Here is a 26191-nt window from a genome sequence, read left to right on the forward strand (position 1 = left end):
TGTAGGTTTGTTAATAGCGGTGCTTATTATGGCCTCTCCTGGAACACATCTAGCCTCGGTGGAAACCCTTACCTCAACTTCATTTTGTCTGGGCTTGTTGAGATCCCAGCCTACTGTTTCTTGCTGGTGACGCTAAATAGGTGGGGTCGCCGCACTATCTTGTCCGGGTGCATGATTGCTGGAGGCCTTGCGCTAATAGCGACAATGTTTCCCCAAGAAGGTATGTATTAAACCTAATCAAAAAAAATTCCAGAGAATTCTCCTGATAGTTTCCCCTCTAAAATAAAAATTAGCAGCGAGGATTCTGAAACAGCAATGGAAAAGTGCCCCTTCTGCACCCAAACAGAATGCATTGACGCAATATGCTTTTCAAACATAACATTCAGTCAATGATGAATCAGCTGTCTAATTTTCAGGCTTCATCTAATTATAAGGTGACTCTTTCTGGATTCTGGCATTGTCGAAACAGCGTGCCGTACATCCAGTAGTGATTCTTGAAAGTTAGCAACACTGTCTTTCCTTCATTTAAATTTATGCAAAGCAATGAGCTTGTTGCAAACTTTTGCTAGAGCAAAAATAAGAGTTGTTCCCTGTAGATAATGCCTCAAAAATCACGGTAAGGGCATCGGCAAAGTCTGAAATGCACTCATAACTTCACAATCAGCGTAAGAAATTTGCGTTTTTTGAGCTTCCTGCTTCAAAAACGATAGGTGAACATTTTGTTAGAGGAGTCGCTCCATTGTTGGCAATACTCATCATGGCCGACGCCAATCCGCTAAAACACAAGTGATGGGATGAGATAACACCTGATCAGAATAAGACCAGACAACAATCGGCGTGTTTACGTTCATATTTTACTCGCCCGCCTTGTTTGATCTTAAACTCTCCTCGAATTACGCGCAGAACTGCGCAAGCATTGGCCATGATGAATATTGCCGACGATGGAGCGACTCCTCTAACAAAATGTTCACTTGTGCCGTAGTATCGTTTTTGAAGTGGGAGGCTCAAAAAACCGCAAATTTCTAACGCAGATTGTGAAGTTATGAATGCATTTCAGACTTTGCCAATGCGCTCATCATGATTTTTGGGGCATTATCAATAAGAAACAACTCTTAGTTTTGCTCTAGCAAATGTTTGCAACAGCCCCATTGATTCTTGATGCCGCAGATCGATATTTTTAATGGGTTTAAATGGTGGAAAAACAGTGTCACCAACTTGTAAAAGTGCCCCTGCATATATTGGATAGAGAGAGCAAAACTTCTTAGCAGATTTTGATTTTTTAGCCAAAAAGAAGGATGATAGCCCCTGTGCATGGACCTATAGAATCATCAACCAATGATTTGGCAAAATTTAGAGAAATGAAAGCAGAGTTCTTTTTGGAAAAAATCTCGCCATCCATACAGTAATCGACGTTTGTATGGAATGCGAGATTTTTTTCCAAGATGAATCCTACATTTTTCTTCTGAATTTTGCAATTTTTTTTGGTTGAGAATTATTCTTTAAGCTCATGCAAAGGAGTTATCGTCCTTCTTCAGGCGAAAATTCAAAGCCTGCCCAGCTTTTGTACTTAATCAATGTAATAAATGGCATGCCAGTGCGACCATGCCAGCATTCAGGACAAATCATCGTTAAACATACTCCATAACTTACCTCAGATTAAAGCCTCTATCAACTTTGCACAGGGCTCAAAGTAATGCTAATTTTCACGTTATGAAACTACTTTTAGTCAAATTAATTTTTTATGTTTTTCATTCAGTGTGAAAATAATTCTTAACTCTTTCCCAGGTTCCTCCTCTGCATGGTTGATTTTTTTCGCTATGTCAGGCAAGTTAGCTCTGGCAGCATCTTATTCAACCGTTTACGTTTTCTCTGCCGAGCAGTTTCCCACTGTCGTCAGGAATGTGGGAATGGGTGTTAGCTCAACTGTTGCTAGATTTGGAAGCATTGCTGCACCGTACATCAACATATTGGTATGGAATTTTTTTACTTTTCCTCTGATTATTTGACACCAAGGCTGATAAAAAAATTTAATAAATTAATGACCTTGTCGAAAATTGCACAGAATTTTGAAGGGGCTAAAGTGATGAAGTGAAAGTTTCAAAATTAAAACCCGCCTCGGGCAGTGCAAAAAATGTAGATAATCATAAATATAAACAAATTATAAAGTAGAGTAACTGTATGGTATGGCTTACAATGTTGCCACAGTGAGGGAAAGTTGCAAAATGTCAGAGAACTTCAAAAAGTCAGGAAAAATGACAGAAGTGTCTGAAAAGGTGTTAAGACACCCTTATTTGCTTTCTAGAATTAGTTCTATGTTTTGAACAACAAATCTTTCCCAAAGACTATTTTAAATTATGTATTTTTAACCATCTGGCATATTTTTCAATGGGTCGGTTGCAAACTTTAGCTAGAGCAAAATAAGAGTTTTTCTATCAGTAAATGTCTCAAAAGTAACGACAAGCGCATTAGCAAAGTTTGAAATGCACTCGTAACTTCACATTCTGCGTAATAAATTGGCGGTTTTTTGAGCTTCCCGCTTCCAAAAAGATACTGCATCACAGGTGAACTTTTCGTCAGAGGAGTCATTCCATTCAGCCCTTTTGCAGTAGCAATATCCAACATAGCTGACGCTTCCGCTTGCAATTTGCAATTGAGAGCACAAGGTTAACCAAAGCGGATCTTTATCAACGCAAAGAAATCGTGAATGTAAACACACTGGGTTGTTGACAAATGGTTAGAATCTCGTTCAGGCACATGTGTTCTTTCGCATTGGTGTTGTCCACGTTGAATATTGTGCAGTATTCTAGTGCACAGGGATTGGACAGAACGACTCCTCTAACGAAATGTTCACCTATGTTGTCGTATCGTTTTTGAAGCGGGAAGCTCAAAAAAATGCAAATTTGTTGTGCAGATTGTGTCGTTCAGAGTGCATTTCAAACTCTGCCGATGTGCTCATCGTCATTTTGTAGATGTTTTCTGATAAAAATAAATCTTATTTTTGCTCTAGCGAAAGTTTGCAACAGGTCCATTGTCAGGAAAATATACAGAAAATTCATTCTCTAATTTCCGTGGCAACCCTGAGCTTATGCAAGAAGATATTTTGATTTTTTCATCTTAATCGATTGAAGATCTCGGTAATTTAGCCTCAAACATTTGATGATGCATTACAGTGTTAGAAATTTCAAGCACTAAGCCAAATTTTATTTCTTCATAGTATCGCTTTTTTTATTTATCTTTCATTTTCTTTCAGGGAGAAGTATGGCGGCCTCTGCCTTTCATAATTTTTGGGTCTTTTGCATTATCAGCTGGTGCCTTAGCACTGTTGTTACCAGAGACCCACAACAAAGACTTACCAGATTCAATAGCTGATGGGGAAAACTTTGGAAAGTAAGACTTACATTTTTTTCCCCCCTAATTCGTTTTCAAAAGCGTTTTTGTCTTTTTTGCATTATTCGCTACAGAGTACAGATATTTTGCTCTTATATTATTTATTTTTCATCAAAAAAGTAAGAAATAATTAGAGCTGTTAAGATTTTTTTTTACTCGTAATCTCATGTAACAGCACAAATCAGAACGAAGAACGAATCAGAACGAATCAGAAATCATGTTTGTATGTTTTATCATGAAAGAAAGTAAATATTTTAGTATGTTCAGATCTTTCGGTGTTCAAAATTTTTTTATCCCAAAATTCTCTATCACAATCTTGTTAATATTTACTTCTTTTTACAGGAAATCCAAAAAATTATCCATGGAACTGAAAGAAAATGGCGAATCGTGATATTAATACGGGTGCCTTCAAAAAACGGTGGAACTGTGCCAAAGATTTGGATGCCAGCAAGACTTTCAGTTCAAGGAAATCTTTTTTTAAATGATTTTGTTACTGTTATTTTTTTACCTCAAAAATCTTCTCGTTTATTGATACTGTTGTACAATTTCAGGTGAAAGTAACCTGCACCAAGTTTTTAAGCAAATTGACGATAAGTGGATTTCACTCCTGAAACCATTTTTTATATTCATATTCCATGCCAGTGACTACCTTACTTAATTGGCTGAGCGTAAAAGATAGGTGCCAAAAAGGCTCTTACTTATTCAATTGACTGCATTTTTTCAGCTCCACTAGTCCCTGTATGTGTTCAGACTTTGAAACTTGACCTAAATATTAGTTAGTTTCTTTTTTGTTACTTGATCTGACCTCTTTTTCTGGAAAATTAAATTAAATTATTCACACTACTGTGCAGTTGTGGAAAGTATGTGAGAGTCAAACAGTTTTGATTCGCCAAAGATTGAATATTAAAGGAGTTTATTATTTTGTAAAAAAAAATTATAAGCTTGAAGTCAGAATATCAAAAAACCCTCATCTGCAAGTATCTGAAAGTATATTGGTTTCCATTTAAATGCAGTCCCCTATTATACGGAGCCTCTAGAGCTGTCTGAGGTGGCAGAAACCAACTGAAGTTGCATGTTTCCCTCCCTAAGAAAGTTTGAAGTCACATTTATGAAAAATCTAATTTTCATCAACATTGACTCTGCTGACCAAAAATCATTCCTTTGAACATTTTTGGGCATGAAGCCATGGCCTTTTCTTTAGATCTGTGGAAATTAATGAAAACTTCTTGTGATAAGATACACTTTGAATTCTCAAGCTGTTTCGCGTAAAAGTCTTGAAGTTTTTTCCACGTTTCCTCCGAAAATCTCTTTCACTGATGAACACTATCGTACTTGCGCATCTCTTGAGGTTAGCCAACAATTCTAGTCATCAGATTCTCACATGTAATTAAACACGGCATTAAAAAAAACAATGAAAGTCAAGGATTTCATGAAAATCAAGAATGTTTTGAAGTATGGTTGTTCGACTTCTCAACTGAAACTTATGGTTGAGCACAGCCCAATCTGATAGTGTTCGGAACCATTCTAAGTTACCACCTACCAACCTTCCTAAGGTTAAAAATGGTATTTTTGTAATTTATATTTGTAGTCGAGAAGTTTTAAGGTAGAGACGGGAATATACCAAGACATATCAAGTTGCCATTAATTTTTTATGTAATGTATACATCACAACATTCAGTCAAGTCAGTATCGCTCAAACAACTGATTTTATATGCATATATTTAACTACCCAGAGTTAAGTGTCTCATAACTTTTCAGAACATTAATTAGTTAGTATTGTACTTACATACCTGTATATATAGTATGTATGTCACTCTATGTACCTGTATTTTTTCCCTCTTTGTTAGCTGAAGTCATTCTGTTATGGTCTTGAATGATTTGGGATCAAACTATAAGATTAAATCCATCTTCTCTGCCTCATTTTCTGAAGTACGCTGAAGAGCTGTTCTTGTGGCATCATCTCTGCTGAACTCTAGGACTGTGTGTAAAATAATTTGGACAAATCCTTCAGCTTTATTTCCTTAACTGGATCGTATTGTCTTTCAATTATTGTCAGTCAATTTTACTTTCAAAGCTTCAAAACAATTTCAAATTATGACTTGCTAACCGTCAGGCGTACATTCAATTATCAGGAAATTTTACCAAAATGTGACAGGGAAATGTCAAGGAATGTCATTTTCTAACTTTTATTGCAATCTTGATGCCACTATGAGTTAAAGTAAGTTAACTGAAGTATCAACCCAACTTGATTTTAGTCCAAAATGGGAAGGAATAGAGAAGAAATGAAGAAAATATCAGATGTCAAGGGGAGGGAAGGTATTAAAATCAGGAATTTTGCCCTGCTTATTCTAGGTCCGTGTAGGGAGCAGAATTTGAAAAAAATTGTGTGAAACCTAGTAAGATTGACTAGCCTTCACAGTAAAAATGTCAATTTTCTTAGTGATGCCACAGAACAAGTTACAACAGAACCTGTTGCACTAACAGAGTGATCATTTTACTTTAATCGTGTTGCTCATGTATTTTAACTCAAAATTAAATTGCTACTTGTTATAATTCTAATTCTAATTGATCTCAATTATGCATTTTATGCTGAAAATTAATTTTCTTTACCAACGTTTTCACAAATTAAGTAAGTGAATTTTCTTGACAATGTAGGAACATGATTCGTGCAGCCTTGAAAAACAAAGAGTTGTGGAAAAGCATGATTATAGTATATTTTTAAGGGCTTGAAAGTGCTCGATTTTTTTATAGTGCTTGATGTTTAACCTTTACAATTTTTTGGCAAACAATGTTTGTTATAAAGAAATAATAAAGGCGGTAACAGTGAATAGATATTTTGAAAAGATTTTGATTTCCTTGAAACGCTGAGCTACCTTCCATGAGAAACAAAAATTGCAGACTCCGACTTTTCATCTTTGCGATGACAATAGCAGCGGTACGGCACTTTCACAATGAGCAACTGTTTGGAACTTACTATGTCGTTCAGCTTTGAAAACAAGGAGATAGACCCTGCAAATTCTCATTATTAAAAAATTTTAATTAGGGAAGAAAATGTACATGTCAGGGGAAAAAATGAAGGTCTCAAAAAGTGCTTGCTTTCATACTCTTGCAGCTGCGCGAACCATTACGTAGTTTGAAACAAGTTTATCTGTATTGTGAGTCATGTATCCAAAAATTTTTCCCTCAAAATAGCAAATTTTCTTTGTGTCGCCGATGTGCAATCCATCCTCCATTGGTTAAGTCAGTTTTTCTCAATAAAGTATGCAGCATGCCAATAATCTATGGAACAAAATTCAAAATGGAGTTGAATGGGTTCTAACAAGGCGATGGATTGGCAATGAAAGTTTGCTTCAAGTCTCGAAACCTCAAGACCAGAGACCAATCTTATCGAACTGACTGTAGTTTTACCATGAAACTTATTATTTATTTTTAAAATAGTTGTTATTTTTAAAGTAGAGGAATGTATCTCAAGTGCCAATTGTATATTTTGTGTAAAGCACTGTTTTTTACTGTGGAGCACGTTTTTTTTCTCAGAACTATGTACTTTCTTCTCAAAAATTTATCTCTCAGTATTTTCTAAAATTGTTGTGAGGTCTTCAACAAGTAAAATCGTAGTCAAAGTTCAAGTATGATGCATTCATACAATGGAGGTCCATCTGTCGTAGGCAAATAGCAAATTCAGGCATCTAAAATCATCGAGAATCATCTCATCAAAGCTCTTGAAGCCCATTAATTCAGCTATTTTGCCGAATGCCTACCATTTTCTTTATTTAATTGGACCAAGAAAAATGAATGTCTCAGGTTTGTAGCAAAAAAGGAATTGAAAATAATTTCAATATTCTTATCTGCCTAGGCATGAAGATACTCGTTATGATTTAATGATTTTCTTACTGTTTGTTGAGGCATTTTTCAAAATGCCTGATCTTGCTATTTGGCTCAGCTTATCTATTTAGCGTTTCCATTGTTGGTGAAATTGATGCATTTTCATCAGTATCCAATTCTAAGATACAGCAATCAAGATAAGTGTTTTTCCAACATCAGTAAGGTGCTCAGTAAGCTCATTACAAGTCAGTTAACCTATTCTTTTAAGTATGTACCTGTAAGCCCTCTGATATATGCGGGTATTGCCCCAAGATAAGATGCCCCCGTTTTTTAGTTGTGCGGCGAATGCGTATAGACTCTAGGTTTCGCCGGAGGCTAAAAAATGTCCACACTTTTAGGCTGACACAACTCCTCTAAGGACACTTTGTTCTGGGCTCCAATATCTCTCTGTTCAACTTCACCTTGAAACAAAGGATTAATAGAATGATACAGTCATATTCAGGAACAAAAATAGTATAACTGAAGGAAGCAATGTGACGGAGAAATTCTTAAACCATGTATCTCTATTTGCGACGTTGGAGACTTCCTGTCCTACTTTACTTTTTAAATGGAGAACTGCTGAATGTCAATTCTTAAAAGTTTTCATGATTCTTCTCTTCAGTGCCAAGAAAATTCAAAAAAAATTTCAAGGAATGATGTTGGTATATTCTCTTCTACAAAAATTAAATTAGAGCGGATATTCTTTAACACTGCAAACGTAACACATGGTTTGGGATTTTTATCGCCAAATCGTAACATTTTTACTAAAAATTATAAATTTTTGACACAGCACGTAATATGTGTTCTCCTGTGGTATCTAGCTTTTCTTCTCTGTCAGCAGATGCTTCCTCGACTTTTAGACAGTCATGGTGGATTTGAAATTGGAATTCGCATACTTTTTCAGGTTTACCTAGATCAATTCTCTGAAATGCTCAATTAAAAATTGATATTACTGAGATTTTCAGATCCAGCTAGGAGAAAAGCTGCTGCAGTTTATACAAATTTGATGCTTCCATTGGGTCATGAAGTCCTTTGTCCTCAATGTCCCCTAATTTTCAAGCTACTATCAGACTAAGAGAGTATGATTGAAAAGACCATACTAGTTCCTTGAAACGAAATAATTCATTTTCGTTTTCAGGTAACCCTTCACCAACTGATTGATTTTTGTACCCCCCATTAGAGAAACAAATTTAAGTCTCGAGTATAGATATGAAAAGACTTACTTGTTACATTTAGACCGCTGCGCTGCAAGAGCAGACAAATTGTGACAGCAAGAGTGTGAGAAAATACTCCGAGCAAGTTGCGTCCAAGGAAATCAGCAATGAATTGTTGAATCGGTCTGCATAAGATAGCATCACTGTAAAAGAATGTTGGTGCATCAGCCCCACCAATGAAACCAGCTCCCATGATTGTGCAAAGTGAGAAGAAGTCTTGCATTGTTTGAAGTCGTTTTAACAAGAACATGTCATTTAGCACCTCCCGGAATTCCTCTTCCCAGACAGGTGCCTGTAAAATGACATCAAATTGAAGATCAGATTCATTGGAATTCAGATTTTAAAACCTTGGAATCCACTTAATTAGAATAGTAAATCTATTTAAGATTCTTTAAGTTTGTGTTACAGGCTGAAAATACAGTTTTTCCCTAACATAGATGTAGAGGGAGCAATTTATTAACTTCTCTTTTTTTAATCATTTTTCAATTGCTTCTTGTTGCTCTATTCAAAACTTCAATTTTGAATCTTATCTAGATTTGAATCGACTTTTTTCAAAGTTTTTTACCCCTGAGCCAAGTTTTTCCATCATTGGTAATTTTATTGCAGATTTACCCTACGATTTTGAGGAAAATTCAACAAATTGGTGCCCTAAAGTCTTATGCTACTGTTGAACACAAAACTGCTAGGAGTTTTCTTCTGCTGTGTTTGTACATCACGAGGGTAATCACTGTTCTATTATAATTATGATGGTTAGTCTGACAACTAACTGCTTCTCAAACAGGACTGCACATTTTAAAAAAACAACGAGGCCTCTGAATCTTGCCGAACATCACAGAATGAATAACTACAGTTTCAAAATTTAAACGAAGTCGATATACAACAAACAGAGGATAACATTAATTGGTAGAAAATAAAATATAAAGAAAATGTTGGAACAAAAGATAAAAATATGGTGAGTACTTACAGCAAAAGTTTTGGCTTTACGAATTTGGTCGACAATTTTCCAAACTGATGGCACTTGCAAAGTTCCAAGAGCAGAAAAAAAGCTGAGACGTTTCTTTGTAAAGATTTTCAAAAAGAGCGTTGAACGTCATCAGAAGCATCTGACCTTGAGAGCGGGAGTCTTCCGCCTCTTCAACTTTTGTTAATGCTTTGAACTGTTCTTGTAAATCTTTTACGACTTGAAAGGCATTGCTGTGCGGGGACTGAGAACAGAAATATATGGATACAGTTAGCTAAATCTTTGATAATTATTAATCACTACATTCATATTTAAAATCCTCAGATTTCCTATGCTTTTGTCATCAATTTGTCAGGGATATGGTAGCATTGTTTTCATAGGCTGATATTTTTCCATTCTTCTCTCTTAAAAAAAAAAAGGCATACCTCTAAGATCTTCATGATAATGTTTCCAAATTTAACACCTTAGGAACAAATTTTACATGGAAATAAATTTATTCTGAATTGAGAGGAAATACAAACCGGCATTCCCATGACGACAAATCGAAGGTGAAGACCCAACTGATGCAGCAATTCCGAGAGAGGGATAGGTGTGGAGTTGGTGATATGACTCAACTGGGCAACCATGGCTAGTACACTGTTTTCTCCGACCAAGACTGTCTGCAAACATTCCGGTAAAATAATTGACTCAACATTGATGAGGAGCTCTTGGAGAATTCGGAAAATTTTATGCGCTGAGTGAAGGCATTTCAAGGTTGACTGAAAATCAGCTTCAGTAGAACTTTCAGACTTTAGTGGCGGGAAGTAGGATATCAATTTGACTGCTGAGCTTGTAGTCCAGCACATATCATCGAGGAACCAGTTTCCGTCACGAGAAGTTAAATCTAAGAGACAGTCCCCAGCACCTAAAATAAAACAAAATATTAAATAATTTCTTGAGGTAATGTGGAACCCAAGAAGAAGAAATTGAAGTCATTTCTTCTTTTGGTTAGACTTCTAATCGAATTAACTTTTTTTGAGAGTCTTGTAATATGTCTTCTTGTTATGAAGCCAAATCATATTTATCATTCGAAACGTATTCTAAAATTCCGCAATTTATATGTTAAGAAACTTCCAACTGTTACTTCTTTTCAAAGGACCCCATAATTTGGGGTACGTATGATACGCAGGTAAATACGGTACTATTACTGGAAGTATTTCCTCTGCAATGTTGCATCAACTGTCGCAATGTAACTTGAAAAATGTATCCTTACACTGCCAAACAATATTGCAGCAGTATTTTTGCCAATAATGGCAATAACGTCCCCTTCTTCTGTGTCAGCGTAGTTGCCAGAATATTCCTGACCCCAGGGAAAATTTTCAGTTATAAAAACACATAAAACGTATGACCTAGTTGATACCAAGTGATATGGAAGAGAATTTGCAAAAGTGCTACTAAGTTGCCTTGGCAATATTGCTGAAAATTTGTGTGCATGCTGATCGGTGCTCTCTACTGAAGCTACTTTAAAGCAAAGTTGTCACAACCTTACTTTACGGAATTGCAACCACCCCTTACAGTGTTGCTACAGTATTTCAGCGACATTGATCAGCTGGATGAAAGCCGTTTCTGATGGAAACATGAAGGTTGCTCAGTGGTTAGAAATAAATGCATTGCCCCATTCTCTCGTTTCTATTCAATAAATTATTTTTAATTTTTGACAACTGACCTTTATTTCACTCCAGAAATGAAATAGTGTATTTTTTCCAAATCCAAAAATCTGTAATCAGCATGACCGCAAGAATAAAAACCCTCTGTTTTTGATAGAATTGAACCACTTAACTAGGATCAGGATGGTTGGCCTAGCGTCATTTGGACGTATTTCTATCAAACAGAATTATGTACATTAAGACATGAGCCCTGCGTCCCATAAGAATAAATGTATAACAGGGCTTACGTCATGATGCACATAGTTCCGTTTGGCAGAAATGCGTCCATTTAATTTGATTGTCGATCAAACTATTCTAGCCACTATGTTGTATATTTTTTTTAAAAGATAGCTTTTTTTAAGCCAGATAAAGTATATTTCATAATTTGAACTTGCACACCTCCACAAGGTGTCTGTGGCGCTGGAAAATTGGGTAAGACAATAAAAAGAAGTTCAAAAAAAGTCCGAGAATTCTATCTAAATCTAATAGATTAGATATTTTTACTCCATTTTCCCCCATTGTTTGAAAATTAAAATTTTCCTCTAATAATTTTTTTAAGGAAGAAAATGAAAGAGGAAGAGTGGAAAAATACAAATTTTATTACATCATATCACAGCCAGAGTTATAAAAATTAACACTGATCACTGGAAAAACAAGGACAGTTATAACAAAGATTCAAACAATTTTCTTCAAAGGAAAGAGCCAAGAAAAACTTAGCACAAATATATCTTGAAATTTACTCGATCTTCACGGCCTTATTTCAGAAAATTGATGGCGATAGATCGTTTTTGCTGAGCGACTTCAAAGTCAAGAGAAGTAACATGATATCTGCTAAATCAGTTGTTCAATTAATAATGAATTTCAGCGCACAAGTCTTTCTTCTCCAAATTTTTATAGCTCCTTGGTACCAGAATAGACATTTTCGCTCAACTTAATACAGCAGAGTTTAGCCAAAAGGTACCTAAGAAATTTTGGGAAGAATGAGTTGGGAGTAGTTGAGAGCTGACATTTTCTCCGATCAAGAATTCGGGAGGTCCAGAGAAAAGTCTTCAAATGTAGAGAGATGATTTAAACATTATCTGCAACTGAGATTCATGTAGGGATGAAACTTTAAACTTCTGTTTCTCAGTTCTTTTCTCTGTTTGATAGGGTTCAGTTTCTTTCTCCTGAACTGGGTTTTTTAAGGATGCACCACAATTTCAGAAGATTCTATATCATTGAACATAGCTTGCAACAGAAAACAATCCCAGTTGACACTTGGCATATTCCTCGTACTTATTCAAAGTTCGTTGATCTGGATCTGCTGCACCATAGATCGAGCGATTCACATAATTTTCATAAATGTGGATAGACTCTGCTGAGACTTCTGGGGGCGTCACATGGTAAATGTCATCTGAGTTAAACGATGTTTGGTTTTGCTGACTGAGGGTTAAAAGCTGGCTTAAACGATCCAACTCACTTGATCGTTTCTTGGTTGCTATTCTCCCGACTGAGACAAACCTGAAAGATCAATTGGAAATTGAGAGGTTATAGACACATTTTGAAAATTTTACCACCAGAGAGAATTTTTGTACGGCACTGTAAGAAAAGTTACAGGCTATATAAACCTAACCTTTCCAGGTTTTGTGAGCCCAAAGTTCTAAAAGCTGGAGCAGTAGTTTTGACTGCTCCAGGTTCAGAGGTTGAAGCAATGAGTGCTACACCCGGAACTTTCGGCTTCTGAACGCAGGAAGGAAGGTTTGTCTCTACAGCCCGTACGTACAGCTTTCTCAGTCAGAGTTTTTTCTTTTTCTTTTCAATGTGATAAAGCCAGAGATTGAAGTGCACCGATTTTGAAAAGTTCAGGGTGAGAAATTCATGAAAAATCAGAAATCTCTCGAAAAGTCAAATAATTTCCATTTGCAACTATATTCTCAACAAGGTGAGCTCACATTTCCTACTAAGTTCAAGGGTGACAATTACTTTGAAAGTAATTGGAAATTTGAAAATGTCAGGGAATTTTGCTCAACCCTGAAAAGTTTGGGATTCAGCTACAAAACCTTAAAATCTTTCCGATTTTTCCGCCAAAATGCTTGATTATTTTCAGTATCTAGAGTCTTTGCAATAAAATTTATTGTGTGAAGCAGTTACATCAGAATTCGTCTCCAGAGAAAACGTTGAAAAATTCAGGGAATTTAAAAATCCAAGAAAACGTGTCATTAGTTGTCACCCTGTAAAAATGGCTCATGGAAAGAACTTTCATGCGTAAAATCCTTATTCCTCATAAAATCAAGAAATTTTCAAATTGAAGAAAAATTAGAAAACTAATAAGGTGACATTGAAGATGGTAATTAAAACTCTTGTATTCTCTTTACAGTTTGATTGTTATCTGTGGTTGTTCACAAGAAAAAGTTAAGTTCTTTGAATTAACATTACCTTTTATACATCAGCTTGTCAGCTTTGTTTGGTTCAGTGCAGTCAATTCCATAGACTTGTTTCATAGTTGGGAATAAGCTCTCAAAAGTGGTCAAGTTTTCCTTTGACATCGAACATTGTGAGTCACTGTTCCGTGTGATTACATCTTCATTATCACTTTCCTCACTGCCACTGGGAATACAAAATCATGGAATTAGGTAGATTAAATTTAATGTTATGAGAGAAAGATTTGCAAAACCGTAGGTAGTTTCTTATACAATTTATGAAATTAGGATTATAATAGAAGCGAGAAATATTCTCCCAGCAACCTTTTTTAATAAAACTTTTCATTTAATAGATTATTTTTACAAGTCAGTCGTTCTTCAGCTCATTCTTGATTACTTCAAACTCTTAGCACATTGATTTCCTGTTTTTATACCATAAGCAAGTTTCTGGGGTACCTCCAAAACTCAGCAAATCAGTTTCCTGAATTTTTCAGGTCCCCCAAACTGAAATGACGAAGATACCTGAACTTTTTCTACCAATAATCTACTACTACTCTCCAAAAATTAGAAGTAACTTCAGTTGATTTTAAATACATTCATGAAGTTTTACATTTTCTCTTTCTGAAGTTTCAATGTTCTAGGTACAATCTTTATTCTAGAAGCTGTAAAAAAATTAAGAGGCAGGAAAAAAAGAAGTATAGCCGTTTCAGATATCTTGTGCTTTTTTGCTGTATGCATGCAGGGAACATTGAATTCCCAAGAGGAAAAACTTCCCCAACAGGATGGTGTTTTTCCCGACTCTTCATTTTTTTCAGCCTTATGTAGATGCCTTAGTTTCTGTCAATGTCACAGGTTGAAACATTACTTTGACGTACATTATAATAAAAGTATGTAGCAACTCTTCAAAACCCTTTCTCCTAAAATTTGATTTTCCATTCGAGTCATACTCGTTTGGCTGGGACACATAAAGTCATCTCTTAAAGTCTCACCTGGAGCTGGACGCAGTCGATCCGGTTGAACAATGCCCCGTCAATGAGGGGTTCTTCATATTTGTGTTAGCTTTGCTGGCTGTCTCTTCTCGCATGCGTCCAGGCCTGATCCTGACTCTAAATGGGCTGTAGTCTGTCACGCAATGAGGCATAAAATCCCTGCAAGTAAATTAAGATTTATACCTGCTTCAATGTTTTATCTATTGCTCAGTCACTAGCGTCAAATCATTTATACCTTTATTATACCTACATGAGGGTCATGTGGGTCATGAGTGACCTGCTGAGATATAACACTAAACTGCAATTTTAGAATTGATTAATCCCCCGTATCTTAATAAATAAAGTGCCTGATAAAAGGGTTAAATTGTAAATTTAATTATAAGTTTATTCTTCTTTATTAAAATTTAAATTAGCAAATTTAATTATAATTTTGAAAATTATTAGTTTTAATTTAACTTAAAATTTTAATAAAAAATAAATAGAATAAGATAAGATGTTAAAAATAAAAATCTTACATTCATTTATACCTTTTTGAAAAAGATACAGGGTTGTTGTTTATCACTCTTTTCTAGATCAACATTCCTTTGCCTAAAAATTTAGCCCTCGGTAAAGTAGCCAAAAATAAGTATTGTACAGGTTGAGGGGGAAAACAGAACCAAAGCCTTGCATAGATTTTTCAAGCGCTGATAACTTCCTTACTCCCCTCCACCTTTTCTCTGCAAACTAAATTATTGGTTTGCGCTGTATTACTCAGGATTTTTTTACTAATATTTAACTCCGGATGGTTGTAATTTTCACCAGATAGTAGTATTATTTAGCCTTTTCTTCTTCATGAAATAACCATGTGGAATCAAAAGGCATGCTTGATATTTTATAAAAACGGTTTTTCTCAAAATTTCTCTGAATTTTCTTCACTCCCTCTAATAAAAAAAAAAAAAAAAAAAAAAAAAAAAAATCGAACAAAATTGTAAAGGAACGTTTTTATTCATTTTCCCTGAGGGAAATATAACCTCATTGGAAATTTTTGGAAGTTGCAATCGAAATTCGCATTTTTCGTCATTGGCCATCAATATTTCAATTTGAAAATGATATCAGATAGAACAAAGGATGAAGGAAAAATCACTTTAAGCTAAATTTGGAAAATGAAGGAGTTGAGGACATTGTCTCAAGTCTAAGGTATAAAAAACTAAAGATTCAATTCATGCCTTTTGGTGGTAGAGAATATGGACTTGTACCTGACTGAATGGCTAATCATGAACGCGAAAGTTTCATTTAGTTCAGTAAATTCTGATGATCGGTAAAACTGCTTGTAGCCATCGATAGTCTCCAAGTCTTTTTTTACACCAGGCACAATGTCAACACATTGTTTTTGAGTCTGATTCAGGGCCAGAGGTAAGCTCTCTAGGACTTCAGCATCCCACCACTGTGTCAATGGAGACCTGAAAAAAAGGAAAAAAAAAGATTATAGGAATTCTTGTCATTTATCGAAAACAGGATGATTGCTAGTGTGGTAACCTGGAAAACAAGGGAAAGAGGACTGGAAATGAAATTAATCAAGAAAAATTGAGAATTTTATGAAATAAACTGGTATTTTTTTGGAGTTTTTTATGTGTCATGATCATCAGAGCAAAGTTTACCACAGATTTTGAAATAGTTAGTTAATTTTTTCCTTAATTAATCGTCACCTATGTTATCACGTTCTACGTCAAACCACCGATCGAAAATTTTTTCAAAAGGTTTTGAAAGTTTCATCGGGTGACAACAGAGGGGGGGGGGGGGGGTTTGATCTATTACCTTGAAAGCACCAATTTGAAGAAAATTGAGAATTTTTAAGAGAGGAGGAGAAAGTTTGGTTGATGTTAGCATGGCCCAACGCAGTGGATTCAGAATGACCCCAAACTTGATTTTGACAAGTATCAAAACTGTTTAATTTATGACAGCTTTTAAAATTTACTCAAATTACCGTTTGATAAGAGCAAGCTAATTCGAAGGAACTGAATTTCTGCCCATCCTTAAGGCTACTTTCCGACAGAATTTTTGGACAATCAATCATGGTGATAGAAAATCGGTAATTAATTCTGACTTCCTAAAATTTGGTAACAACAGAAAAACTCGACTGTCCATCTTAGGGGTCTTATACCTTGTTCATTCATCAATTTTACTTCATTTCTTCCTCAGGATACTGAAACAAGTTTTTCTTTGCAATAGGCAATTCTTTGTGGTGGCTAGTTTCACAAAAAAATCTGATGGAGTAAAGCCATTGACAAACAAGCTGAGGCCTCATTCCCAGGATGAAATCAATCAAAGAACTTACTTTTTTCTCTTGAAATTTCCTACGGCCTCCGGGTGATGGAGATAATAGTCGGTTGCGTTTTCCCAAATTGGAGGAGTCCCAGGTTGCGGAACAAACAAACCCAAAAACAAATTCATGGCATGCTGCTTCTCAGCATCTACAAAGACATAAGAAATAAAACATCATCACTCGGCAATGTTAAAAAATAGGCCTGTTAGTGGATTTCTCCAACTTAACAAAAGAGCAATTCCATTTCTAGAGGTTTTATTAATCTGTGTGCTCTCTAAAATAAGCTCTAAGGGCGCCAACAAATCGCCGAAAATTCGTGCCAGGAATTCCTCCCCCCGTGCGACGTATCGCATAGGTTCATCGACCGCTCACTGCTCCCAGTGAAAGCCTCCCTCCCAATCCTGTAATAGGCAATGTCAAGTTTATTGAGAAATCAGAGTAAAAAATAAATAAAAAAAAAAAATGAAAAAATTATTTGACCCTGCGTCTGATTGGGGTTGGACCCTGATATACTATCTTTTACACGATTTAGTTGCGATTTAAAAAATTACGAATAATACTATTTTTTAAAAAAAAAAAAAGTTTTGAACAGATCTGTAATCTTACTTTGCTTCAAGCTATGGTACACATGCCGGTTGATTTTGCTTCTAAACTAGATTATTCAAATGAAAATTGACAAACCTGAAAACGTGTTGCTGTAGTATCTACTTAGCGTTTGCATGATGTCATTTCCTTGGGAGGTCCATGGAGCAGTCTTGCGGTAAGTTTTGATCCGATGAACCAACTGTGAACCACCATACTGGAGCGCCAAAGTGTCACCGTGGTCTTCATACAAGGCCTCCAATAGACGAACGCAGTCACTGTCAAAATCCAACACTGGTTTTGACAAGACTCCAAGAGCACAGAGCTATGAACACCCAATGAACAGAGAGACACTTCAGTGATGATATCCGATAATAATAACAGAATAAAGATTCATTATTGACTTTGAAGGCCGCGCATCCATACTTTTTTTAATTTATTTTGGTATCATCTCTTTTGTCTTTCAAATAATAATTAGGTGATCTGAGAGAGGGATAGTTATGAAGAATCCCTTCATTTTATCTGATTAAGTTGCCGTGATTCAAAATGTTGTTTGAAAATTACAAGGACTACTTGCAAAAAAACTGACTCCCCAAAAAATAAATACATTTTCGTCTCAAGAATGGATGATCAAACTTAGGGGCTGAAGAATTCAAAAGTTATGCAGGGTTGCTACAGAATTCAGAAAATGAAATTCGCTGACATTTTTCTAATTTCCCTGACACATTTTCGGTAAAATTCTGTCACATTTGCGTACATGAAAGATGGTTAAAGGGACATAATTTGAAAGACATTTCAAGCAAAATCAGTTGCTCGAAACGTCAACTAATTCTAGCAAAGCAAAGCAAGTAAAGGAGATTTAAAGAGTACTTCTCTGACACTTTTGTCATTTCCCCTGACTTTTCACTGTTTCTACTGATAGTAGCAACCCAAATTATGGATCAAAGCTTTGCTAATGGTACTGAATTATTGATCAGTAAAATTACCCTGGAGACTGATTTTATTTATACGTAACATGACCTTATAATTTGGTAACCGTTGGAGACACGTGCTTATTTTCTGCAGATAAATCTGATATTTTCAAAAAAAGTCTGCGTTAATCTCAACAGACAATATAAATTAAAGTGCATAAAATACATAATTAAAGATTAGATTCACCGTTTTTAAGCAAGAAAAGCTCTATAGGGCTTCTAGCTAAATAATTTAGTGTCGAAAATAGGGAATTCATTATATTTACACACGGTTTGACACCTAGCAAAATTACTTGAATGTTCGTATGCTTTTCATTTTAAGACCTTTGATACTAAAAAGAAGGTACTTATTCCAAAAAGAATCTTCCATGGTACATGACGTCACAACTTATACTTTACAAAAATATTTTCAGTGCTGAACACATCAGGATATAATTTCTTAAATTTTGCAAAATGAAAGAAAAATCCTACCTGATATCCAAGCGCACATTTACCGAGAGCAAACTGGGCTGTGTTAGTTCTGTCAAGGCAATCAACGCAATTCACCCTAATAATGCCAGTTTGGAGAAGACACTTCCCATTCAGAGCAAATGACTCAAAACCTAAAACAGTTGACATCTTCTGATTTGCATATGGAAGATCGCTGCAATAGATCCCTGTTTTCCGGATGAGCTCGTGGGCAATGTCAGCTAGTCGACCCATCACATTTGCTTCCTTCCTGGAAGCAAATCCAAGGAATGCACATCAGATAAGTTTGAAATTGTGTTTCCTCATTAATTTAAAAAAAATTTCATTCTCGTTTCAAAGCGAACAAAAGATGAACAGAAAAATTCACACATAGATCCAACAGTTGTTAAATTTTTGCAGTTGGTTCCTAGCATAAAAGGTCGGGAAAAAGTATGGAATTATTAAAGATTAGAAAAAGTTATCCCGAGAATGACTGTACTTGCCACCTTGCATAATGAAACTATCAGTGCATCAGTAAAAATTTGAGAAAAAAAAGGATACCATGCATGCAAAAAAGTTCACTCAAGGAAAAAGCGCCGGCATACTTACCCTTTATTCATTCGAGCCATATCAAAAGTGACATACTGAATTCGATGCTCTGGCGGCAACATTAGATTCAAATATTTTACGGCTCCATTGATAACCTCACTTAACTGTGATTCGTGCTTCTTTTTCTCCTTTGTTTTCACTAAGTTTAGGATTATGGTCGGAGAGCCGTATCTTTTCAGCAAATCGTTGAAATGAGCACCTAAAAAATTAAAATTTATTATTAGTTAATATGAGACGATGAAATGGAATAGTAGGTACATCCATTTTACATATAAAACTCAAAATAGGATTCTTTGACCTAACTTTAGATAAACTGGTCTCCTGAAAAATTTTCCTCCCTACCCTACCCTATGACCTCCACTTTTAGGGGTGCAAATGATGGGCCACTAGACAGGGTCCAAAATTAAGCACATACATAGCCTATGGATGTTTTTTCATCAAAATTCTATGTAGATTACGATGGACAATAAAACTTTCCAAATTCAACTCATGTTGAAAAATAACGGTTTTTGTCTATGTTACCTTGCACTTCCCACTCACAGAAAACCCAGAGTCTACTAGCGTTGAATAAAGCACTAAAATAATTTCGGTATAACGGTTAATGATAAAAGAATATCCCTGTATACTGACTTTTTCTGACAAGATTGAAAATACTTTGTAGCAAAGGAGGAAGGAAATTTGTGTGAAGCCAAGCTGTAGTTATTTGCTTAACGGACAGGTTGATGTCACTGCCTACTTTGTAGCGTGTTGATTATGGTCTTTTTGCAACCGGAAAATTTAAACTTTCTGTAAACTACAAACGTAAAATTCTCACTTATGAGTCAATTTTGGAAGTTTTCAATATGTATGACACATTCTGCGTAGAATGTTGTGAAAACATGTGCTGTAATCCTTAATTTTTTACACTGTCTAACTATCTGTTTTGAATTAGGTTAGGAAATGATTTTGTTAAATTAACAGTTGCATACAGCAACATGCTGCCTTGCTAAAGAAGAACGCTGTGAAAAACTTCAGACGTTGCCAAGTTTTTTTTATTTTAATAAAATCAAAATTTTTGTGGAAATTTGTGAATATTTTCCTTCCAATTTTCAAAGAATTTTATTCACAATTTAGGCTATAGGATCAGAAAATTTCAAGATGGCATATTCATAACTTTTCTCAAAACTCAATATTTCGACAGGAAAAATTTAGCAATGTCCGAATTTTCATACAGCGTTTTCCGTTAGCACGACAGTATGACTGTTTCCATACACTTTCCGATTAATGATCTGACAGAAAGCTGAACCAAACTACCTACTCCAGCAAGTGATTCAAGAGGAAAAGAAATTATGCTAATATCAACTCTGACCATGATTCTAAATTCATCAAGTACTAATTTCTAGTCTTGTCAAAAAGTAGCAATTTTTGATTAATGAATGGAGTTTTTAAAATCGGTGTGATTCTTACCGGCCGTCTCGAAGTATGGGTCACCAAGATCGAAGTAAATGGTAGGCTTCGGAACCATTTTACTGATGTCCTGACTCCAATGGGCAGGAATGGACCCTCTCATTTGCACAAAAGATGTTATTCGAACTTTGTTTTGTGAAGTTCCACCAACATCATGAACTATTTGCTCAGTCTCTACTTCATTTGCTACGTCACCCTGACAAAATGAGATGCATTAAAAATAAAAGAAGGGCAGAAATTAGACTATCAAGTATTGGAGACTCCACTCTCTATGATTTACAATAACCCAATTTGTTACTGTAAATGGAGAATTTGCAGGTGTCTGAAATTTGATGAACTCCGTGTTTGAATGGACGCTACCAAAAGAGCTAAACACGAGGATACCCTTGGTTCATAAATTGAACAATTATTGGAGGAGATACGACAAAATGATCTAATCTGCTAAAATACATGCGTTTAAATGGGAAATGCCGTCACTAGGCAGCTCGTTTCCTCACTTTTAAATATATTTTTATACTATTTCCCATATAGCCGAAAAAAAATTACAAACAAGACTGAAAAATCAGCTTTTTAGGCACTTTTAGATGCAGTAATAAAAAATTTGTGTGCAAATTCTCCATTCTAAACTTCTCGCTGATAACTGCTTGGCTTAAGAATAGTTGTGTTATGTGAGAAATTGAGGGATTTTAGATAAAGTTTGGAAACTCTTTCTCAAATAAATAATAATCAAACGGGAGGATTTTAAGTAAAATCTCAAAGGCGACCAAACTTAGCCTCCAAACCCCAATTATAAAGTTCAATTCTTGAACAGATGAGCTATTCCTTAAACCTCCCAACAAATATAGACTTTTTTTTTGCACTAAAGTGTCTGATTCATACTCACTTCAAAATTAGCTCCTCGTTTTAAAAACCTTGTTCCAGCATATTTGTTTGACCTACGTGCGATGACAGTCACATAAATGGAGCGGCCATAAATGCAAATATTTGATTGGCTTATAAACCCATGCATTATGTACAGGACCCAATTTGGATTGAGTTTACTCTCCGTCTGAGACAAAAGGTATGAGTTCCATACAAATCTGCGATTAGGTTCATTCCGTACTCCGTACACAACTTCCTCCTCCTTGCTGTTGATGAAAAAATAAAGAGTTCCATTTATGAGGCTATGCACAATGGGTCAGTTGCACATAAGAGGTACAGGCAACTGAGAGCTCACATTTTTCCGAGTAAAATTGCTTGTAAATTATTTTGAGTACTTTGGAGATGTCTAAAATCCACTCCTAAATATAGATTTTTCATGGTCCAAATCAAAGTTAGCGATCTCAAATCAATCATTTTGATACATCAATTGATTAGAAAAAGTAATCCGGAAAATTGCATCAATTTTTTGGGGTCAATTTAAAATCAGGATCGATTTTCTAAACTGGTAAACAATTAAATACGGCGAACAATAAAAATCAAACTTCGGTTATATTTTGGTCTAAAGTTTGAAAACTGCGTTTGCACTGATGTGTTTGTAGGAAGTTATCACCACAAGAATCGAGAAAATCGACTTTTTTGTCAAAATTAAATTGATTTTTTCTCGATAATTGCCATCAAAAGCCAAAATTGCGCATTATGAAATTTACCCTGTCTGCAAGCACTTTCCTTGCGGTTGCCAGCAATCAGGCATGACCAGAGAGAGATGAGAGATACCTAACTTAAGTAGATGAACTATCTCAGAAACTGTTAAAAATCCTTAAAAGCAATTTCAAACTTTGATTGTGGGAACTTACAGGGAAACAACTGAAATTTTCACATGGTTAGAAGATTCAAATATCAGAGCCCTTTTGCATGAATGTGCATGAATAACTTATAAAACTTTACACCTGTCATGAAGACTAGCTTTAGTAAAATTTAATACAATAAGATGGAAAGCGTTTGTTGGAAAGCAATTTTGGCAATGATGAATGGAAAATAAAGCATTTATTTATCCTGTTCACCTTCCCAAAGATAATAATTAAAAACTCTCACTGATCACTTGCCAATTTATGAAGAACTTCTATTCATTTTAAAATGGCCAGATAAAATACCACATCATAATTTAGAAAAAGTAAAATTAGATAAAACACCACTTACGATAGATTCAGATTTTCTTTAAGATGTTGATCTATAAAGTCCTGTTGTTCTGAAAAACAAAATAAAAAGATATATTTTATAGGTATTAATATTAATACATTTTTTTAGAAATTGGTCGTGAGTACTTTCACCATGATATTTGTTCTAATATGCTCACATTAGATGAGGCATGCGTTTTATTTTTAAGGGAATTTTTTAAAAGTCCAAAAAATAAATGGACGTATTTCTGTCAAACGGAACTAGGAGCCAATTTGAGTTCCATTTGAGGAAATTAGAATGCCGGATAGCGCGTTCTGTCAAACGGAACTAAGCGCCATGGAAAAGCATTGCGAGTATAGGACGGAATGAGCCCGACGCCCGGTTCCGCCGCCAATCCAAGCCCTCCCTACATTCCTCCCCCTATGGCGCTTAGTTCTGTTTGACAGAGATACGTCCAAATAGAAATGCTAATCGGTCGAACATTAAAATTGAATTGGATTATACATTGAAGTTACCTCTGGAATCACTTCGTTTACTATTTGATTTGAGTGATGTTGATGCTCTAGGAATATTCCTTGGCACAGCCATGTTAATCTGCAACGTGTGAGTGATGTCATAACTGTAACTGTAAAATAAAAATAATACACTCAAGTTAAAGCGTGTACTTAATCGCAGCCAGTGAAATTAATCCTTGTTTCTTCCTTAGAGCTCCAGACTTATAATTTCAGGATAAAAATAGGGATTTAATCTTAACCTTTCACTCAGTTTTTCAAATAGGTTTGCTCTGAAGATTTAGTTTTTATCGAGCAAACACACGAAAACAAGGAATTTATATGAAAATAGAGATAGGTACCCAAAGAAAAATTAATTTTTTTTAATAAAGTGAAGAAATTTTTTTTTTAAATTAATACATTGTTGTCTTAGAGAGAACGTTGCCTGAGAAAAATTCTCAATATTTTATAATGACAGAAAGCAGGTATCGAGGGTAAAACTCACAAACTGCTTATCTCGCTCGGTAAGCGTCATTGCTGGCTTCCTGTCACACTTTATTTTCAAAATAGAAAACTACTCAATGTATGTTCTTGAAACATCCGTATTTTTTTCCTCTATCCGAAAGAAAATTCTGTGAAAATTTCAAAGGATGATGTTGATTTGTGCCTCTTCAAAAACATAAAACAGGAGCAGAGATTTTTAAACACCGCAATCAAGAGACGCGGTTTGGGAATGTCACCATCCATATAAAATTATTATACTTTTGACAAATAAAATTTCATTTTTGGCGGAAGTTCAAATTAATATAACTACCCCTTCTATTGAAAAACTTCCCCAAAATACACCAGATTCTCCCCAGAATTCTTTTTGGGGGTCCTGTCGTTATTTTTCTCCGCTAAATGCTCAGATGGAGGTAGACTTCACACCACTATTCAAATAAACTGAAAAATCACCTGAAATAGAAGTTGCTGGATAAGTCGATACTCTGGAACATTTTCAGATAACGGAGCTCATCTGGATTATTTGCACGGCTGACAGCCTCATTTGGAATGTAAACCATGGCAGTATCTTCCACTTTGTAAATGATATGATGCCTGATTACAGCTGCGTAACGCCTTTTAGTAATCAATATCAAGTAATAACCTTCTAAAAATCTGACAAAACCTGAAAAATGAGGGATCAAATTGAATCAAGCAGCTAGAGATGTAAACATCACTCTTGACTACAAGAACATTGTTGAAACACGGTAAGTCTTTTAAATATTTTCTGTCATGATTGAACTACATTAGGCAATAAGTTTTACGAATTTTTGAGATGTACCAATGTCTGAACTCAGAGAACAAGTGCGGTAATACCTCTTATAAACTTAACTTGACCCGTTGCTACTCATATTTGTCTCTTACCATTAACATTCTAAATGAGGTAAGTGCACGTTGAACTGTAGCTTGTCAGCAAGAGGAGCTTACCTACGATCCCAAAAGCTGACAGTACTTTAGTGGCATTACTGCTGGAGGACCTGGAGCGATGACCTCCTTCCGAACCACTGACAAGCCACCGAACCTCCGCCTCAGAATAGATGATCCCATCATCGATGACGCTCAATTCTTGGCCAACAGTTCGGCTAAGTTTCAACACCCGGAAGTTAGTTTGAGTGTTGTTTGATCCAACAAGATAAAAGTCCTATCAAACAGTTGAAAGTCATAAATAAGTACATCTGTGAATACAATTATTTGGAGTAAAAATAACAAAAATTGAATTTTCCACAAGGAGCACGAAAGGAGATTACCAGAGGACTTTATATTTATGATGAGTAAGTCCTCGCCACCATTCACCTGGATCACTTTTCATGTTAATGAAATTTGAAACACTATAAATTATATCTGTCCCATAAATAAAATATTCGCAAATTTAGGAATCAGATTTTGGCAGCACCACTTTGTGGTATCTTCAGAAATAAAGATGAAAATACGCCCTTCACAGATGATCTTTTTGGTGTGCATTACATTGGACCTCAGATCACAGGTCCAGTGTGTTTACGATTATAATATTGAATATGAACTATAATATTGAAGACTAGACCCACTTTTGTCCAAAAATGAGAAAGTATGAGTAAATATGAATTATTACGCAAGACAAGAACGATAGAATTTCACGGTAGAGGGAATTCAATATGATTCCTCAATAAATGGTGGAATGATATTACACCTATAAAATGAAGATATTATTGAGAAGCCTGGGGAAAAACTAGGCAAGACTTACATTCTTGGTTTCGTAAAGGGCAATTTTCTGAATTTCACTTATGAGTGGTAGAAACGTCATGTTTCCTGCACCTGTTTCACAATTGGAGAAAATATGCGAGGAGAAAAAAAAGACTTAATTCAAAAGTGCATTAGATGTAGATTACTGACATAAAACTCCATGAGGAATTGCAATTATGTAAGGAGGCTTTTAAAACTTATGCAGGAGTTTGAATTATACAAACAATGATTAAATTCTGCAACCTGATATGATAACCAAAAATTGTGATAACTGAGTGACAGACAAGTGATAAGAAATGAAAACAAAAACACGTATTTCAAAAGATTACAACATGATTACATCACATGTTTACATTGATAAGGAGCTGAAGTTGGATTGGCTTTCAGGTGAAATTTTGGCATGAAAATACGATAAAATTGTATGAAAGATTTAAAAATTTTAAGAGTTTTAATTCCTATCAATTTAATCACTATTTCAATGATTTTTGGTT

The 26191-nt window shown here is 35.3% G+C and overlaps 4 protein-coding genes across 6 annotated transcripts in view; 1 reads left to right on the plus strand and 3 right to left on the minus strand.

The window, feature by feature from the left end:
• Positions 1 to 5946, plus strand: part of LOC109037676 (organic cation transporter protein) — a 40732-nt gene extending 34786 nt beyond the window's left edge. The window contains exons 8-11 of the mRNA XM_019052449.2: positions 6 to 220; positions 1786 to 1970; positions 3251 to 3387; positions 3730 to 5946. Of these exons, the coding sequence (XP_018907994.1) occupies positions 6 to 220; positions 1786 to 1970; positions 3251 to 3387; positions 3730 to 3778 (586 nt within the window). The 3' untranslated portion in view covers positions 3779 to 5946. The remainder of the gene's footprint in view (positions 1 to 5; positions 221 to 1785; positions 1971 to 3250; positions 3388 to 3729) is intronic.
• A 232-nt stretch (positions 5947 to 6178) lies between these two features.
• Positions 6179 to 8712, minus strand: LOC109037678 (serine/threonine-protein kinase SMG1-like). 2 transcript variants are annotated; one of them, XR_002009489.2, is made up of 3 exons: positions 8472 to 8712; positions 7485 to 7670; positions 6179 to 6666 (listed from the first exon to the last, which is right to left on the minus strand). XR_002009489.2 is itself a non-coding variant. In XM_072305206.1 (2 exons), exons 1-2 carry the CDS (start codon positions 8710 to 8712, stop codon positions 7585 to 7587), a joined length of 327 nt encoding a protein of 108 aa, XP_072161307.1. In that variant the 3' UTR covers positions 6179 to 7584. The 2 variants fall into 2 exon arrangements, 1 of the variants encoding a protein (XP_072161307.1); XM_072305206.1 differs by having other exon boundaries at positions 6179 to 7670.
• Positions 6179 to 10268, minus strand: LOC140225638 (serine/threonine-protein kinase SMG1-like). Of its 2 annotated transcripts, XM_072305205.1 has the most exons (3): positions 9945 to 10268; positions 9427 to 9667; positions 6179 to 8754 (listed from the first exon to the last, which is right to left on the minus strand). In XM_072305205.1, the coding sequence occupies exons 1-2, from the start codon at positions 10266 to 10268 to the stop codon at positions 9443 to 9445; spliced, it is 549 nt and encodes a 182-aa protein (XP_072161306.1). In that variant the 3' UTR covers positions 6179 to 8754; positions 9427 to 9442. The 2 variants fall into 2 exon arrangements, with proteins under 2 accessions (XP_072161306.1, XP_072161304.1); XM_072305203.1 differs by having other exon boundaries at positions 6179 to 9667.
• A 1421-nt stretch (positions 10269 to 11689) lies between these two features.
• Positions 11690 to 25966, minus strand: FIG4 (polyphosphoinositide phosphatase FIG4). Its single transcript, XM_019052448.2, has 15 exons — positions 25702 to 25966; positions 24909 to 25122; positions 24396 to 24606; positions 23466 to 23575; positions 22972 to 23020; positions 21737 to 21980; positions 20854 to 21049; positions 19408 to 19606; positions 18823 to 19069; positions 17480 to 17705; positions 16811 to 16946; positions 15732 to 15935; positions 14497 to 14655; positions 13524 to 13694; positions 11690 to 12608 (listed from the first exon to the last, which is right to left on the minus strand). The coding sequence occupies exons 1-15, from the start codon at positions 25759 to 25761 to the stop codon at positions 12323 to 12325; spliced, it is 2712 nt and encodes a 903-aa protein (XP_018907993.2). The 5' UTR covers positions 25762 to 25966; the 3' UTR covers positions 11690 to 12322.
• Positions 25967 to 26191: the final 225 nt, after the last annotated feature.

Source organism: Bemisia tabaci, chromosome 10, assembly GCF_918797505.1.
Source record: "Bemisia tabaci chromosome 10, PGI_BMITA_v3".
NCBI classification, from domain to species: Eukaryota; Metazoa; Arthropoda; class Insecta; order Hemiptera; family Aleyrodidae; genus Bemisia; species Bemisia tabaci.